Source organism: Notolabrus celidotus, chromosome 10, assembly GCF_009762535.1.
Source record: "Notolabrus celidotus isolate fNotCel1 chromosome 10, fNotCel1.pri, whole genome shotgun sequence".
Classification (NCBI taxonomy): domain Eukaryota; kingdom Metazoa; phylum Chordata; class Actinopteri; order Labriformes; family Labridae; genus Notolabrus; species Notolabrus celidotus.
The window spans coordinates 29,578,325-29,594,711 of record NC_048281.1 but is presented as its reverse complement, the minus strand read 5'-3'; the positions used below and the strand labels follow the sequence as shown (position 1 = coordinate 29,594,711).

Below are 16,387 nucleotides of genomic sequence, written 5' to 3'. Positions count from 1 at the left end.
GATAACCATCATTTCACACAGGTGTGCGGTACTCGTGAACATAAATTAAATGAAACTTCTTCTGGAAGAATGAAGCAAGAAGGAGGACACAGACTAAGAAATGAAAAGCCTCTTCTTCTTTTAAAACCTGCAGTGCTCTACAACAGTCGAGTATTCTGATGTTGTTGTCGTGTGCGTAGGAGCCCAGTCATTTCCATATTTCTTCCTCTACAGCTTAAGTATGAATAAATGAGTCGAAGCAGCCGCCTTGATGAATACAGTAAGCACAGGATTATGATATCCTCATGTAAATAATCTGCTATTTAAATAATGACTCCATTCAAAAATAAATAAACATATGGAAGAATTTTATGCGTATTTTGTAATGGAATCAAAATCTGTCATCGACTGGAAAAGAAGTCTCAAAATTCCTTATTTTGGCAGCTCATTAGAGTGCTGAAAACCCTGTTGGATATTTTATTTTAGTTCATGTCGTGCTGCAACTGCAAGCTATTATTGTAGGATGGAGAGGGATTTATTTGGATACTATTATGACAAAGCTTGATTGTCTGCCATGTAAATGAGATGTAGGACGTGATAGTAGGGGTAACAGAGGGCGAGTGAACTGGGGAAAGGGGTTATCAGACTGAGGAACAGGAAAGCTGGATGACAGGACGCCCAGCTGGCTTGGAAACAAGAAGGCTTGCTGACGTGGAGAACAATGGAGAAACAGGATAGCTCAGCAGCTAGGAAACAGCTGATGGGAAACAGGAAGATTTACTCTGCAGAGAAGGAGGTGGAATTCACAATGAAAAGTGCACATCAATGATCCAAGACGAATAGCAAGGACGAGGATCATGTTATGCTCTAGCCAGAAAAAGTTAGAAAATGTATCTTTAGTAGCACCTAGTGGCTGGGGCAATAAAGTACAACTCTGTGCCTCGCCTGAAAATCACCACATGGGTTTCCCCAAATCAATATCTTATCTATTTTAGATTTGATTTGGAAAGACCCTAGAAGCTTTCCCTCAAATGACACTGACATCATCTGTCTTGCGATGTGAATATTCTGCCACCTGCACAAATGTATAGCATGCCAAATATTCAAAGGTTTGGTTGTTTTTGAGATTGGGATTAAGTTTAAGCACAACTGACTGTATAATGCTAGTGAAAGGGTGCTGCAGACAAGATAGCTGGTGTTTTGTTCAGTCTTTAACTGGACCTTGCTAGCTTAATTTGCTCATGTGCTAGTTTATTTAATTTCAATGGATACCTGTCTGCCATATGATCATAAAAACTGAACGGTATATATATATTTTTTTTTAATGTATTTATTTTGTCAGAGACTTCAGAGCATATCCAGGAAATACACATAGCCACAACCACCTTGTTCAGGGGATGTGAGAATGCACCTAGAGACTTGCAGGAGATGTATGTCCCCAGGTGAGTTTAATAGGTCTGTAATTTCAGCAGTATTTGCGTCTATTTGGTGAAAAAATAATAATAATAATACAGCAAATACTGTTGCTGACTCATACATTACATATTTATGGACCTGACTCTGTGGGAAACATAACTTTGTCAAATAAGTGGAGTGTAATTCACAGTGCATTTACCACAGCAAGACAAGGCAGGCCAAGTTTATTTGTACTGCACATTTCAGGGACAAGGGAATTCAGAGTGCCTCACACAAGACGTTAAAAGAATCAGGACGGAGAGTAAAATCACAAATGAAATTGCAAGAGTGCATTTTAATATTATTTAAACAAGCAGTTAAAGAACCTGAATGAAATAATTAAAGCAGCTAAAACAGAAGCCAAAATATAGACAAAGTTTAAGGGTCAAATTTCAGTGCAGAGATAATTAGTTCAGAAGTTATAAAATAATAAAGAAGTATGAAAAAGATCAAATAAATAAAGAACTAATTAAACCGTACTGAAGACATTGAGCTGAAAATACCTTTAACACATTGAATTTGAAGTTTAGTGGAAGATGATTTTAATTTAATTGCACTGCGAGGAACAGCTTAGTTGATATAACAAGATGAAATGATACTGATGTGTTTCAGAGACATCAGTAAGACAATAGAGAGAAACATTTTATTTAACTTATAAAGCTTAATTGACTTTATATGCTCTATATTGAAGCACACTGTTCCTGTTACAAACAAACTGGGTCGTTTAATATATAACATGGTCTCTTAAATATCTCTAGATAAAGCATTAACTAATATTTAAAGGTAATACAACACAGTATAATTAATCTCATTTAGCTGTTCTTGATGGCAGCTCATTTTATCATGAGATATTTTCTTACAAACCCTTATTTCTCCTTCTGCACGAGCCAAGATCTTAAAGGCACCAGAGTATACGAGTCTGCAATAACGGTATGATCAGTGCAGGGGGGTTTGTGTTATGGTAATGAATCTCTCAGATGTGGAGGAAATTGACTCAAAATGCAAACAAAGCTCTTATGTACTTCTTCACTTGGCAACAGATATGAGCAAGTGGGTGTAAGACCCATGGGAGTCCTCCTTCAGTTCTCTCTCCATGTTATGCCAATTTGCTGATATTAATTTTGTTCCTCACACAGATTGGTTTCATGGTTGGTGTGCTGCAGAACTTACCTCATATGCTCCCACCAGCACAAAAAACTAAGCGAGCAGTGTTCCTCTGAATGAAACATCTGCTAAAAACACACATTTGACAAAATACAGTCAGTGTTGATTAATTGCCCGAAAAATGGCAGTGATTCAACTCGTGAAATACAGTCAATCTAAGACATGTGGGTGTGCATGACTGACAGCTGATGAAAGGAAGGAGTATGAAGACTAAAAAAAGCAACACACTTCACCTCATCAGTAAAGATCAGTGACAGTGTGGAACATTTTGAAAAATACTGAATTGTGACAGGTTTTTATTCAAACATTAAAACCTCATTTTACAATTCAAAATAAAAATGCCACACTGGAAAAGCAAGAAGTCTGCATCGCCTCAAAATTTACATTAGAATTTAAATTGATGACAGCTTTGTGATTGCATTCATGTTTGTTTTGTACTTTGTGATCTAATCTCTGCAGGCTGACATGTCCTTGAAAAATAAATGAAACACACACAGACATTAAACAGACTCTAATACATGACTTATACTTATTTAGGACACACAAACACAACATATCATGTTGATCTCTCTAGTCCTGGTGAACTTTGTACTGATATATCTTAATGCAATGGTGCATGCTGTCAGACACTGCTAGTTGACCCTCAGGTAGCAGGGTCAGGCCACGTGGACTACTCAAGCCGTGGCTCACTATAGGACACCCCACTCCCTGTGCTGGGTATAACAGGACTCTGTGCTGCTCACCCCAGTCCGCAACCAGCACATTACCATCTGTATCTATACAGATTCCCCAGGGGCAAGCCAGGACCGGTCCCATACCAGCACACACACCTAGAACTCTCACCGTGTTCCAACCTGGTTCGAGGACTTTAATACAAGGCACACGACCTGTTTCATTACCCCTCTCAGACACAGCTATCATGCCTGTGCTGGAGCAGGCTGCCACTAAGTAAGGCCGATGGAATCCGGTCACCACTGTGCGCTCGAGACGGCAGCCGGTCTTAGGTTCGAGCTTTAAGGCAATGAGGGTACCTTTTCGGATATCAGCTACCAGGAACTCATCCAGTCTGGTTACGGTGACACCCCTTGGAGCCTCCAGCTCATCTTTTGCAGAGCTCAACCCAGACCCTCCAAAAGTCTGGAGCAGGCGACCGTGTCGGCTGAACACAAGAAGGGCCCGCTCTGCTGCACAGCTAAGCGCAATCAACCCTTTAGCATTGACAGCAATGTCAAAGTAGTTTCGACATCGTCTTGCAGAGGCATCAGAAGTTGGGGAAGCCACTTGCTGGAGGACATTGCCCCGAGGATCAGTCACCTGTTTGAAGATGTATAGTTTGTTAAACATTAGTTGCCACTGAATTTGCCATCATACAGATTTGGTACGTGTCTGAAAGTTCCTTAAAACATACCTGGACACGAGCATTCCCACAGTCCACTATGAAGAGTTGGCCCTGGGATGTGGCATGGATACCACTCGGCAGGGTGAGGTCAGACCGGCCTGAACCCTGCTTTCCAAACTGTCGAATCAGATGGATTTCTCTGGGGTTGAATGCAGCCATGTATGGGCCCTCCTCTTCCAACTCCTCCAAGGCTGGCTCTCCTCTCTCCCCTCTGCCCCTCTTTTGTTCTTGGGACGTACCTTCTATGTAAGGCATGGATAAAGACCTTGTTACTAGATTTTGTTTGGAGCCAGACATTGGGATTTTTTTCTGTGGATGTTGCAGGGTGTTATAACTTCTGTATGTAGGGTATGCGAGTGTCTGTCCCATATCAGAAACCCTTGGTCCTCTACTAAGAATCGGGGAAGTAGTAGTAGGGCTCGTCATGGAGTTGTAGTTGCTACACTTCACCCTCCACACTCCTACGTTCTCGTTTGTCCCGCCGCTGATCAACGGACGCGTCTTGTGGGTCAAGTCCACTGCGGACTTCGACAGGCGACAACTGTAGTTCAAAGACCCTCTGTTCATGCTGTAGTCATGAGACGGGCTTACAATGAATGTGTAGCTGGAATCAAGGCTGTCTGTTGGGGATGGTGCTCGACCGGAGTCACCATGGGTCCCGAGGGAATGTTCATCAGAGGACTGGCTAAGGCAAGAGTGAGGTCGGCCCCTGGAGGTGAGGTCCAGGCAGCTTTGGCTGGTCAAAGGCTCTCTCTGAGTCATTCTTGGAGAGGATGGGCCACTGTTGTTGTACTTAAGATGTCTACTGTTGGAGTCTGGACCATATTTTCCTTTACCTCCTTCCTGGCTGTCTGAACTCAAGCAGCGACTGAGCCTAGTACGCTCCTGTCTTCGTTCTGGTGAGGGGGATGGCCTCCTATCAGAAACTCCAGTAATCGACTTCCTTTGACCCCTAGGAGAGAAGTATCTGCCATTACTTTTCATCTTGTACCCCTCCTTGCTATAAGTATCTGTGTTTTTAGGTATGGAGGGTACAGCCAGAAATATCTCCTCCCCCTGTTGCTGAAAAGAAGCTGCTGAATCCATTTCATCTTCCTGGGATGACTCCAGATCAGATTGTTCCCCCTTTGGCAGCCAGGGATGTATCCTTGTTGGGGAGAGCTTCTGCTCCTCCTCTGATTCCAGATCACTCCGGTTGGAGAGGCTGATCTTCCTGACAACCCTGCCTGTTGGTGAGGTCCATCCCTGCTGTGGAGTGCTTTTCTGTCCTCCAGAACTTTGATGGTTTGTTTCTTCACACTTGATCTCCTGTGAATGGAGTGCACACAGCTGCCCATGTGGCCCACAACCTCCAACATGCAGACCCAGGCTTTGTTCTTGCACACGAATATCACCAAAAGCAACAGCATTAGGTTGGGAGCTGGGTTTGAAGTTTACCTTCTTTAGGGTCACTGATATTTCCCAGGGTTGCAGGAACTCTGTGACCTCCTTGAGCAGAAGGTTCTGGTTTGATCCTTTTTCATCAGGGCCCAACTCCTGAATCTGTTTCTGAAATTTGTCAAGTTTCCGTAGCCTTTGGTCCAACAAGGACTGGCTGACCCGGGCTGCTGCCATGTTCTCCCTTTGGACCTGCTCCAGTTGCTGCTGAGTGTCTCGATGGTCTTGCTCTACCCTTTCAATAAGGCGGCGTTCTTCTCTGCGTGCCCCCAAGATGGCGCGCTCCACACCACGCTTTACGGATTCAGTCTCAGTTACATGGCGCTCTTGTAGGCGATGGAGCTCCGCCTCCGCCTGGGCAAGGTCGCAGCGGGCCTGTGCTGCCCAGCATGGAGGGGCCTGAGTCAGGAGAGCAGGGGAAGTAGCATCTGACTGACTGTCAGAACCTGGACGATGGGCTGGGAGCGGGGAGGTGGGATTGCTACCAAAAGGAGAACCCACATACATCATGATGGATCAGCCTTTAGTTGTCTTCTAGTAATTGGAGTTCAAGCTGAAAGGCATAAAAAAGAAGGACAAAGATGAAAGGTCAAATAAGCAGCAAAATAGTAAACATCACAAAGGCTTTAAAATTCAAGCCTCATTGTTAATACCAAACACTGGAGCAACACATCATGTTTTTGTGCAACCCAAAAAGTGTATTCATTCCTCCAAAGCTGTACAACCTTAACATTAAACAAACAGCATCCAGTTAATAATGAATGTATCCTAATGTTTGACAAATAAAGTACAAGTCAAAAGTTTGGACACACCTTCTCATTCAAAGTTTTTTATTTATTCAAATATTTTTTAACACTGTAGATTAATACTGAAGGCATCAAAACTATGTGGAATTATTAAATTCACAAAAAAGTGTTAAACAAAGCAGAATATGTTTTATATTTTAGATTCTGTAAAGTAGCCCCCTTTTTCCTTCATGACAGCTTTGCACACTCTTGGTATTCTCTCAGTCCGCTTCATGAAGTGGTCTCCTGGAATGGTTTCTAATTAACATGAGCCTTGTCAAGAGTTCATTTGTAGAATGACTTGCCTTCTTAATGTGTTTGAGACCATCAGTTGTGTTGTTCAGAGGTAGGGTTAGTACACAATGGATAGCTCTATTTGACTACTGTTGTAATCCAGATTATGGCAAAACCAGATTATTTCATAGTTTTGATGTCTTCAGTGTTAATCTACAATGTGGAAAATAATTAAAATAAATAAAAACCATTGAAAGAGAAGGTGTTTCCAAACCTTTGACTGGTACTGTATTTTGAATTTATGCGACTTCAATACAGTAAATTAAAACAATAGCCAACAAAAAAGACCTTTAGGGTTTAGAAAGCAGATCATCAGGGCTGTCAGCATTAACACGTTAATCGTGATGCAGTAGGGTCTGGAATTAACCTGTCCTTTTTTTAATCACTCACCTTTTTTCGTGTCATTTTTGGCACTAACTAGCAAGTGTACAGCTCTCCTAATCAGCTCTAATCTGAGTGTTGAGTTCATAAAAAAAGATCTTAAAACTCTTTTAAAGGTTATTTTCACTGTAACTGGTTTTATATTATTTTATTAATATAGTGTGCAGAAAAGTGGACTGTATATTTGTGCTAATCAATGTTTTAGTGGCACCCATAATGAAACAATCCCCAGCTAATACTACACTACATTACACCACTCAGAGGTGGTTCTCTTTATGTATGAATAGGGAGACCCGCAGTGTTAAACAAGGCAGAACATTAAACAAAACTTGTTCTTGTTTTACCTCGAGGCGTCTGAACAGCTACTATTTTTTCGATATGTGAACCAGAGATGTCTCCTATCAGAGGTCTTTCCAGGCTTTGAGAAAACCGAGTCCTGTGCTAAGGTGATACAGATATAAAGCAAGGCCAATACGGGAGACGGAGCTGTGGGCAGAACAAACGAGCTATGAGGAGGAAGAAAGTTTTGCGCTGAGAAGTTTATTAGCATTTCAAATGGCGGCAGACAGCCAGAAGCATCCAGAGTGAAGGCGAGAGTGGGAGGTAAAGAGACAGCCTGAGTGTCAACACAACAATACTTCTCAAATCCCCAGTACTGCAAATAGACCCTGCTTTGGTATTTTATTCATGAGCAGAACAGAGGGATGTGGGGAAACGGTGGTGAAAGACGGCTGTCCGCTGCGTGATGTATTGTGATATAGGAACCCCAGGGAGTCTCAATATGATAAACAGGAAGTAGAGTTCTTACCGGGAACACATTAAGACGTACGGCCTGAAATATTTTCATCATCTCAGAGATTTAGAGTGGTTGCCTGTCATATATAAATTATATATAATGCTTTTTTGTTACTTCATATTTTAAAGTTATATTTTTGGGACTTTTGCCTTTATTGGATAGGAGAGCTGAAGAGAGACAGGGAACGTGGGGAGTAGAGAGTTGGGGAAGACATACAGGAAATGGTCACGTCCGGGAGTCGAACCGTGGACCTTCGCGACGAGGACTACAGCCTCTGTATGTGGGGCGCTTAGACCGCTACACTGGAAAAAATGCCCCTCCAAAGACAATAAAAAAAAACTTATTTCAAGGTACTTTTACCTTGAAATAAGCAAAAAAAATCTGCCAATAGAACAAGTGAAAATGTGCCTGGTAAGATTTCTTAAAATAAGACGTAATATTAAGAAAACTGTAATCTTAAAATTAGCAGAAAACTTATTTTAAGCAATATTTGACCAGTGTTTCAAAGCTTAGTGTCTCAGAATAAGACAGGAATGCTAACAGTTAGTATTTTTTCACTCAAAAAAAGATTTTTGCACTAATACATTTCATGTCAACTTCTTCATTTGAGATGTATTCACCTTAATTTGAGTTGTATTATTGCGGCACTTCTCTAGGTTTAAGACCATCTTGTACTTGAAATAAGATTACAAAGTTAAATTTGAGCATTTTGAGATATAATGTCTTCTCATAGTGAGCTGGATATACTAATATTCAGTCATGTTGTTTTTTAGGATAAGCCAGCTATGCTCAAAAGGAGGTGTTTCATTGTGTGCATGTAGTTTGAGGATGTATATTTTTATCTGATTTAGAAGAAACAGTGTCTGAAAACTGAAACCCACCCTTAAAAAAACAACTTTTCTTTCTTTCTTTCTTTCTTTTATCAATGGAGCTGTTTTCTGATGGATTCTCCAATAAAATACATTTACTTAAATCAAGTAAAGGATTTGTCTTAAATCAAGATTATCCGTCTTCTACAAACAAGATCTCAGCTTGAAAAATGTCTGAAATGTAAAATAAACCTTGTTTCTTCTAAATTACAACTCAAAACAAGATCATCTCAAGAGTGTTTGACTTAACAAGATATTCAAGATGCATTGTCTTACAACATGTCCCTCTATCTTGCTCAAATGTTACTTGTTAAGTAAATTTAAATTAAATCAAGTGGGAGAAGACATTTTGACTAAAAATGAGACAATTTCACTTGTTAAGATTTTGAGTTTTTGCAGTGTAGGCCACCAGCGCCCCATGTAACTTCATATTTTGACAGTTTTTGAAACTAAATTAACCTTTGTGCCAAATAAAGCCTAAAATATTTAACAATAGATGTACTTGCTGCAGCTAAAGTTACTCATCACATTACTTATTAAAAACTTTCAAATTATATATTGTTCTAATCAGCTGGACTTTTGACACTTGAGAACTTTCTTCTTGACCTGTAATCTGGTAAAGCACTAAAAGAAGAACTCAAAGTGAAGCTCAGTGTTTTAGAGGTGTTTTTTTTTAATACAGTGTTCTGCCAGTGATGTTGTTTATACTGCAGATGAGTGAAAGGTGTGTTAAAGGCATGATGCCAGTCCCACCTCTTTGTGTCACAGCCCAGTTCTTCTAACTCTTGTTTCAAAACTACATTATAGATGAGGAGAGTCCAGTTTCTCATCATGTGAGTGCTTCTCTGGGACGATTGTGTCGCAGTGAGAAAACTCTATGTTATAACTACAGTTTGATCTTACAATGTGTCTTAAAACTAAAAAAGTAATACAAATAATGTAATGAAATTACACAAAATAAAAGTATTTGTGAAGAAAGAAAAAGAAAGCACTTTTCATCTTCCAACCCTCACACCGAACAGAGGCACTTGATCCAGTTTAACCTCATTATAACACCATTAGAATCATGCTGTGTATAATGATATCACACACAAACCCATTACTGTCTTACCTGTAGTCAGGTACCAGCGCTGCTACAGCCCCATGCTCAGCTCCACTTTACCACATCTTCCTCACTCTTACCACCCACCTCTCTTTGTCCTGGTTCCCCTCTCGTTGGCTGTTGCTTGGAGACGGCCAAGCCGACTCTAGTTTCCTCTGTATGCAAACTCTGAGTGTTCATCCACAATTCATATTTTCCTGATCTTCAGACAGTGTGCTTGTTGCTCTTCTTGGCATCCCGCTGTGTGTTTGAGAGACGACTATTTTAAATAATCAACAGGCAGCGTAGGGAGCTTATTCATTAATAACACAACAGAATGATGCCTGGGGAGGCAGCACTCATTAATGTTGTGTAACAATGTATAATCCTTTGCAGAGACCGGCTGTGTGTTGCTCTTGGATTTGTTTCTCTTACTTGGTCTCTCTCTGTATAAATGGATGAGTAGGGTCAGTTAGCTTGTTGTCTTTGTGTTTGGCAATTCTTCCTGCGTTGATGTGTTTTTGTGATGTTCTAATGGCTACGTCTGCAATTAACTAAGACTTACATAATCAAGGAGGATGGAGGATATTAAAAAGTGAAGGATGTTACAACACACATGGAGCAGGGTGAGAAAGACGTCGAGCAAATTGAGGGAAACAGGAACAACGCTGATGTTAAGACTTTACCATGAATGAAATATGAAGTTGAATGTGATCTCAGGTAGCAAGCAGGTAACTGTTCAGACTTTATCATGTCTGAATGTGTTGTTAAATGTTCATTTGACCTTTAAGAAGGCTGATTAGTTCTTTGTTCCAGCGGAGGCACTACCAACCGTTGAATCTGGGGAGATTTTTTGTAGCTGCATAAATCATTTTTAAATAGTGTCAGCTTGTTTGTATCTTAACTTGGTAGCCAGGCGATGAGCAAGATAATGAATATATAGATCCCTATGTGATAAAGAATCCTAAAGGGGTGAGATAAGACCTCTTATGTTGCATGAAAAGTTTTTTTTTTTTTTTTTTGCATTAGAACCTGCTCCATGAATTTGCCCATTGTGGGATGAATAAAGGAGCATCTCATCTTATCTTATCTCACTATCTATTATCCTTTTCTTGTCCATCTGTTATGTTGTCATTGTAATTTCCATGCAATTTTAATGTCTTAAAATATGCGAGTAATGACAAATAATATTAATAAATATATGAAATATTTTTATAATTAAATATCTGGATTTATTTTTTATTTATAATACCTCAAAAAAGTATTTAGTCAGCCACTGATTTTGCAAGTTCTCCCACTTAGAAAGATGAGAGAGGTCTGTAATTTTCATCAGAGGTACACTTCAACTATGAGAGACAAAATGAGAGACAAAATCCAGGAAATCACATTGTAGGATTTTTAAAGAATTTATTTGTAAATTATGGTGGAAAATAAGTATTTGGTCACCCACAAACAAGCAAGATTTCTGGGTCTCACAGACCTCTAACTTCTTCTTTAAGAAGCTCTTCTGTCCTCCACTCATTACCTGTATTAATGGCTCCTGTTTGAACTGGTTATCTGTATAAAAGACACCTGTCCACAGCCTCAAACAGTCAGACTCCAAACTCAACCATGGCCAAGACCAAAGAGCTGTTGAAGGACACCAGGAAGAAAATTGTGGACCTGCACCAGGCTGGGAAGAGTGAATCTACAATAGGCAAGCAGGTTGGTGTGAATAAATCAACTGTGGGAGCAATTGTAAGAAAATGGAAGACATACAAGACCATTGATAATCTCCCTCGATCTGGGGCTCCATGCAAGATCTCATCCAGTGGGGTCAAAATGATCATGAGAACGGTGAGCAAAAATCCCAGAACTACACGGAGGGACCTGATGAATGACCTGCAGAGAGCTGGGACCAAAGTAACAAAGGCTACCATCAGTAACACACTACGCCGAGAGGGACTCAAATCCTGCAGCGCCAGGCGTGTCCACCTGCTTAAGCCAGTACATGTCCAGGCTCGTCTGAAGTTTGCCAGAGAGCATGTGGATGATCCAGAAGAGGATTGGGAGAATATCATGTGGTCAGATGAAACCAAAATAGAACTTTTTGGTAGAAACTCAACTCGTCATGTTTGGAGGAAGAAGAATGCTGAGTTGCATCCCAAGAACACCATACCTACTGTGAAGCATGGGGGTGGAAACCTCATGCTTTGGGGCTGTTTTTCTGCAAAGGGGACAGGACGACTGATCCGTGTTAAGGGAAGAATGAACGGGGCCATGTATCGTGAGATTTTAAGCCAAAACCTCCTTCCATCAGTGAGAGCATTGAAGATGGAACGGGGCTGGGTCTTCCAGCATGACAATGATCCCAAACATACCGCTCGGGCAACGAAGGAGTGGCTCCGTAAAAACCATTTCAAGGTCCCGGAGTGGCTCCAGACCTCAACCCCATAGAACATTTGTGGAGGGAGTTGAAAGTCCATGTTGCCCAGCGACAGCCCCAAAACATCACTGCTCTAGAGGAGATCGTCATGGAGGAATGGGCCAAAATACCAGCTACAGTGTGTGCAAACCTGGTGAAGACTTACAGGAAATGTTTGACCTCTGTCATTGCCAACAAAGGTTATGTTATAAAGTATTGAGTTGAACTTTTGTTACTGACCAAATAATTATTTTCCACCATAATTTACAAATACATTCTTTAAAAATCCTACAATGTGATTTCCTGGATTTTGTCTCTCATTTTGTCTCTCATAGTTGAAGTGTACCTCTGATGAAAATTACAGACCTCTCTCATCTTTCTAAGTGGGAGAACTTTAAAAATCAGTGGCTGACTAAATACTTTTTTGCCCCACTGTATTAAATTAAGGATGATATAACCCCTTAAAGATTAAACCCTCACATGATTTAAGGCTGAAATGTGACCCTTTTCTTTGAAATTGAAACCCAGTTATTTGTTTCATTTCTTGTTTTTAATCTGATTTATAAGACAGCTTTTTATTATACGTTGATCAGTGGAAGTGTGGGGCTAACTCCTCATCATTCATCTCTGTACTGCTGGAGTCCTTCAGCAGCTCTTTGGTTTGTGGTTGCTTAGACACAGCTGCATTTGTCCCCTCAGTTTCTTCTTCTGCATCTGTTCATCACTAATGGAAAACGAGGACAAGAGTAACAAGAATGAACAGTGTACCAACACACTGCTGGTTTCATGAATTTTTTTTTTTTCACGCTTTGTTATTTTCAACTTTACTCGACTAATCTCTTCGAGGGCTGAACTCTGAAGGTTCTTCTGCTCGCCAGAGATTGAGCAAAAAGCTTTGGTACCTGAACTAACAAGGAGATGATTTTATTATTATGAAAGCTGTAATAACTGAGAACAATGCATTGTAATTATGTAAGTGTGATTGGAAAGTGGTCAACATTTGAGTATAGAGGTCTAATCAGCTCGCCAAAAGGAAGGGATTAACAGTTTGAGAAATAGGTCAGATAGTTTGTTGTGAGAGTGGAAATCAATTTTTAAAGGAGTTGGTAAAAAGTAACATTATGTAACCAGTAATGTTGTAGTCTGCAGTTGGTATTTGAAAGCCTGTAATTAATGAAGGCGTTCGTGAGCCCATCTGAGAGGGCTGTGAGGGAACCTCGGGCCAAAAAGGCTCGGGACCTCTCGACTACGTAACTGCAGCTGATGAATCACCTCCACGCGAGGCAGGAAGGTGGTTTAAACCAGTTTTGGATTTGAATCAAAGTGTTCTGACTTCTTAAAGAACAACCCTCGTCCCAAATACTTGTCAGTTGACTTCTCCATGATGTAGAAATATTCAAACATGAAATACTGAAACCTGAAATTAAGATTCAAGTGTGCAGGTAGAGACGCTGCGGCTGAACACATGTTGGGATCGGCTGCATCAACCAAAGTGGATAAATAATAAATGAGATCTGCTGTGAGTGTGAGTGGAGCGTGTTAACATGTGAGTGCTTTGTAGTCTGTTAACACAATCACATGGGACCCATATAATATTCTTCAACTTCTTTTTGTCTTTCTCACTCAATTAGTGTTCCTGCTGGTCCTAGAAAGCCTTTAAAGGCACAAATTTAAGGCTTTAAAATATCTCAGAGGTTCATCCTTCCCATATTTTGTACTATTTTTGATAGCATTCGTGTGAAATAGGTCTTTTGGAACCAGGGACTACTTACAGGTGAGAACATTTTCCAAGGACCCCGTCATAATTGTAACATAGATTAAGCACATGCTCACATTTGCACTCTTAGATGCCCTTGGAACTATTTGTATTGTAAAACATATCAATCTTAATACTTCAGACCTGTTCCACAGTGATAAACAGATAACACTTCACCATCTGTGTTTCCTGGCGGATGTATTCCTCACTCTTTCGCTGGGAAAAGTCTTTAGTTTTGTACTTATGTTCCGGGTGATCAGATGTTAGCTTGGCTGGCTTCATAGCTTTGTTCGCTAGCACTTGAAGACACGTGGCGCATTTTAGTCTCCCGTCACTGTTTTCAATAAAACCAAACTCTACGTATATACCTGTCGTCATATTGTCTTAATTTAGCTAGCTTGGGCTTAGCATCACTTGACAACGTGTACTGATTTAGAAATGGCTCCATGCTAGCAAAGCAAAGCAGAGTAGTAGCAGGAACAGTTGTGATCGGAGTGATGTGTGAATGAGTGATATGTGACAGATTGATGCGACGTGTCACAATCACATCAATTTCTATTGGCCCAAAGTTCACTAGGATAGGAGTAATGGGCACAATATCCTGGTTTCATTGGCACAAATGGTCCTCATCTGTATACATGCTGTTTTTAATGAAACAGCACAATTTTAAAATGTTTTATAATTTATTTTATAATTATTTTACAGACCCCCACACTATGGTTTGCGGACCCCCAGGGGTCCTAAGACCCCACTTTGAGAACCACTGTCTTAGACGATCGACAAACTCTTGTGGAAAAAAATAGGTGAGTGAGGAAGTGCAAAAAACTGCAGTTCCTTAAAGGTGACATATCATGCAAAATTGACTTTTTAATGGTTCTCTACCTGAAATATGTGTCCCTGACATGTCTACAAACCCCCCGAGAATTAAAAAAATCCATTCTGCCTCTGTTTTGATTTCTCCACCTTTCTGTAAATGTGTGTGAAACGAGCCGTTTCAGACTTCCGTGTTTTTGTTACATCACAACAATATCCGGTCTGTCACAGAGTCAGAGTTCGGAGCTTGTTCAGCCCATAGACTGTATAAAATAATACTGAATCCCTCCTCCGTTTTTCATTACCTGCACAAATGTGTGCTAACAAGGAGCTTAGGAGGGAGGCATGCTAGTTGTAGGCTGTCTTAATAAACACAAAGGTTTGTTTTACTCCACATGTCTGCAGATTTGAAGATCTAGTGGATGATTTTTATTTATCATGGATAAGTGCTAGCGCTAGTTAGCATAGCCACATAGCTACATGTTCGTAGCTGTGTACCAAGACACACGTCGACATGCTGACAATAAAACAACAAGAAACACTAAATCTGTGACCAATCCTTCAGAAAGGTCCTGCTACAGGCGCCTCTCCGTCAGGATCAGATTCTGGATCAGATTCAGAGGGTTGAAGTAACGTGATCTCTGAGCAGCCGTGTATATTCAGCCAACATGTAAACATTAGATCAACGTGCCGGAGAGCCGAGGGCACATCCACTTCCTGAGGGGGCGTGGTCAGAGAGAAAACGGAGTGTTCTGAGGAGGAATGAAGAAGAGGGCTTTTCAGCCATGCCAAAATCTGATTTCAAAGTGTTTTTTTGAGCATAAACTTTAAAGACATGTTTTGGGGACCTCTTAGACTAATATATATCGATGAAAAAAGTGTGATATGTCACCTTTAAGTGTCCACTTGAGGCTGGCATCAAAAGCTGAATAAACTCCTTTAAGCTCCATGTTAAGAAGTAAAACTTTATAGCTAAGTGAAATATGATTACAGCCTGGTGGGAAAATGATCATTCTTCTTTGCAACATCTGTACAAGGGGTGAATTTTATTTTCTAACTCGTCTGTTTTTATTAGATTAAGTTGGACAGTCATGACAGATCAGGGGCACGGCTGATTTGACTGAAAGTTTAATGAACTGGAGCCACAAAATATATAAAGCATGGACGTGGTCTCAACAGCATCACCCTTCAGTCTCTGAGGTGGAGATTTAACGCCCATTAATGGATGCTGCCATAGTGGAAAATGCTGACTCAATCTAACTTTTGGTCGACTCAACAGGAAGCACAGAGGTGGAGTTGAGATGGGTTGTTAGCCTCCTCGCTAACAGCTCATTTGGCCACCAGCCAGTTAAGTCAGCCATGACCCTTATTATGCAAAACATGTGACCTCAATATCTTCTGAACTAATGCATTTTTAAAACAATTCACCCCCTTTACAGTGTGTGCTAATGGAGAAATTAGCTACTGAGGCCACAAGAGATCCTTTTTGGAATGGATGTGTATGTGGTTTCTGGTGCTTTTGGAGTAAACCTCAAGTGGACACCTGAGGGACTGCAGGTTCCAACACTTTATGATTGGCTTCATATAAGACTGGAGGTTGGTGTTTTATGGGAGCCTATTGCCAGGTGCCATGTCTCTGCTGGTTTTTAGTCCAAAGGTGACTGGAATCAGCATTTATAATATGACAACCACCATCTCTGGAGATTTTGGACACATGGAGGCAGAGGTGGTAAAGAGCTACAAGGGAGGAGAGCTGGTATAAGGAGACGGAGGT

The 16,387-nt window shown here is 40.7% G+C and overlaps 1 protein-coding gene across 1 annotated transcript; it reads right to left on the bottom strand.

Moving 5' to 3' along the window:
• Window positions 1–3,113: 3,113 nt before the first annotated feature.
• Window positions 3,114–5,944, bottom strand: LOC117820318. The gene is made up of 2 exons (XM_034694046.1): window positions 4,007–5,944; window positions 3,114–3,912 (listed from the first exon to the last, which is right to left on the bottom strand). The coding sequence occupies exons 1-2, from the start codon at window positions 5,942–5,944 to the stop codon at window positions 3,169–3,171; spliced, it is 2,682 nt and encodes an 893-aa protein (XP_034549937.1). The 3' UTR covers window positions 3,114–3,168.
• Window positions 5,945–16,387: the final 10,443 nt, after the last annotated feature.

Coding starts and splice junctions, on each gene's coding strand:
- LOC117820318 (XM_034694046.1), bottom strand. CDS start 5,944: ATGATGTATGTGGGTTCTCCTTTTGGTAGCAATCCCACCTCCCCGCTC. Junction 3,913..4,006: donor GTGGGAATGCTCGTGTCCAG/GTATGTTTTAAG, acceptor ATCTTCAAACAG/GTGACTGATCCTCGGGGCAA.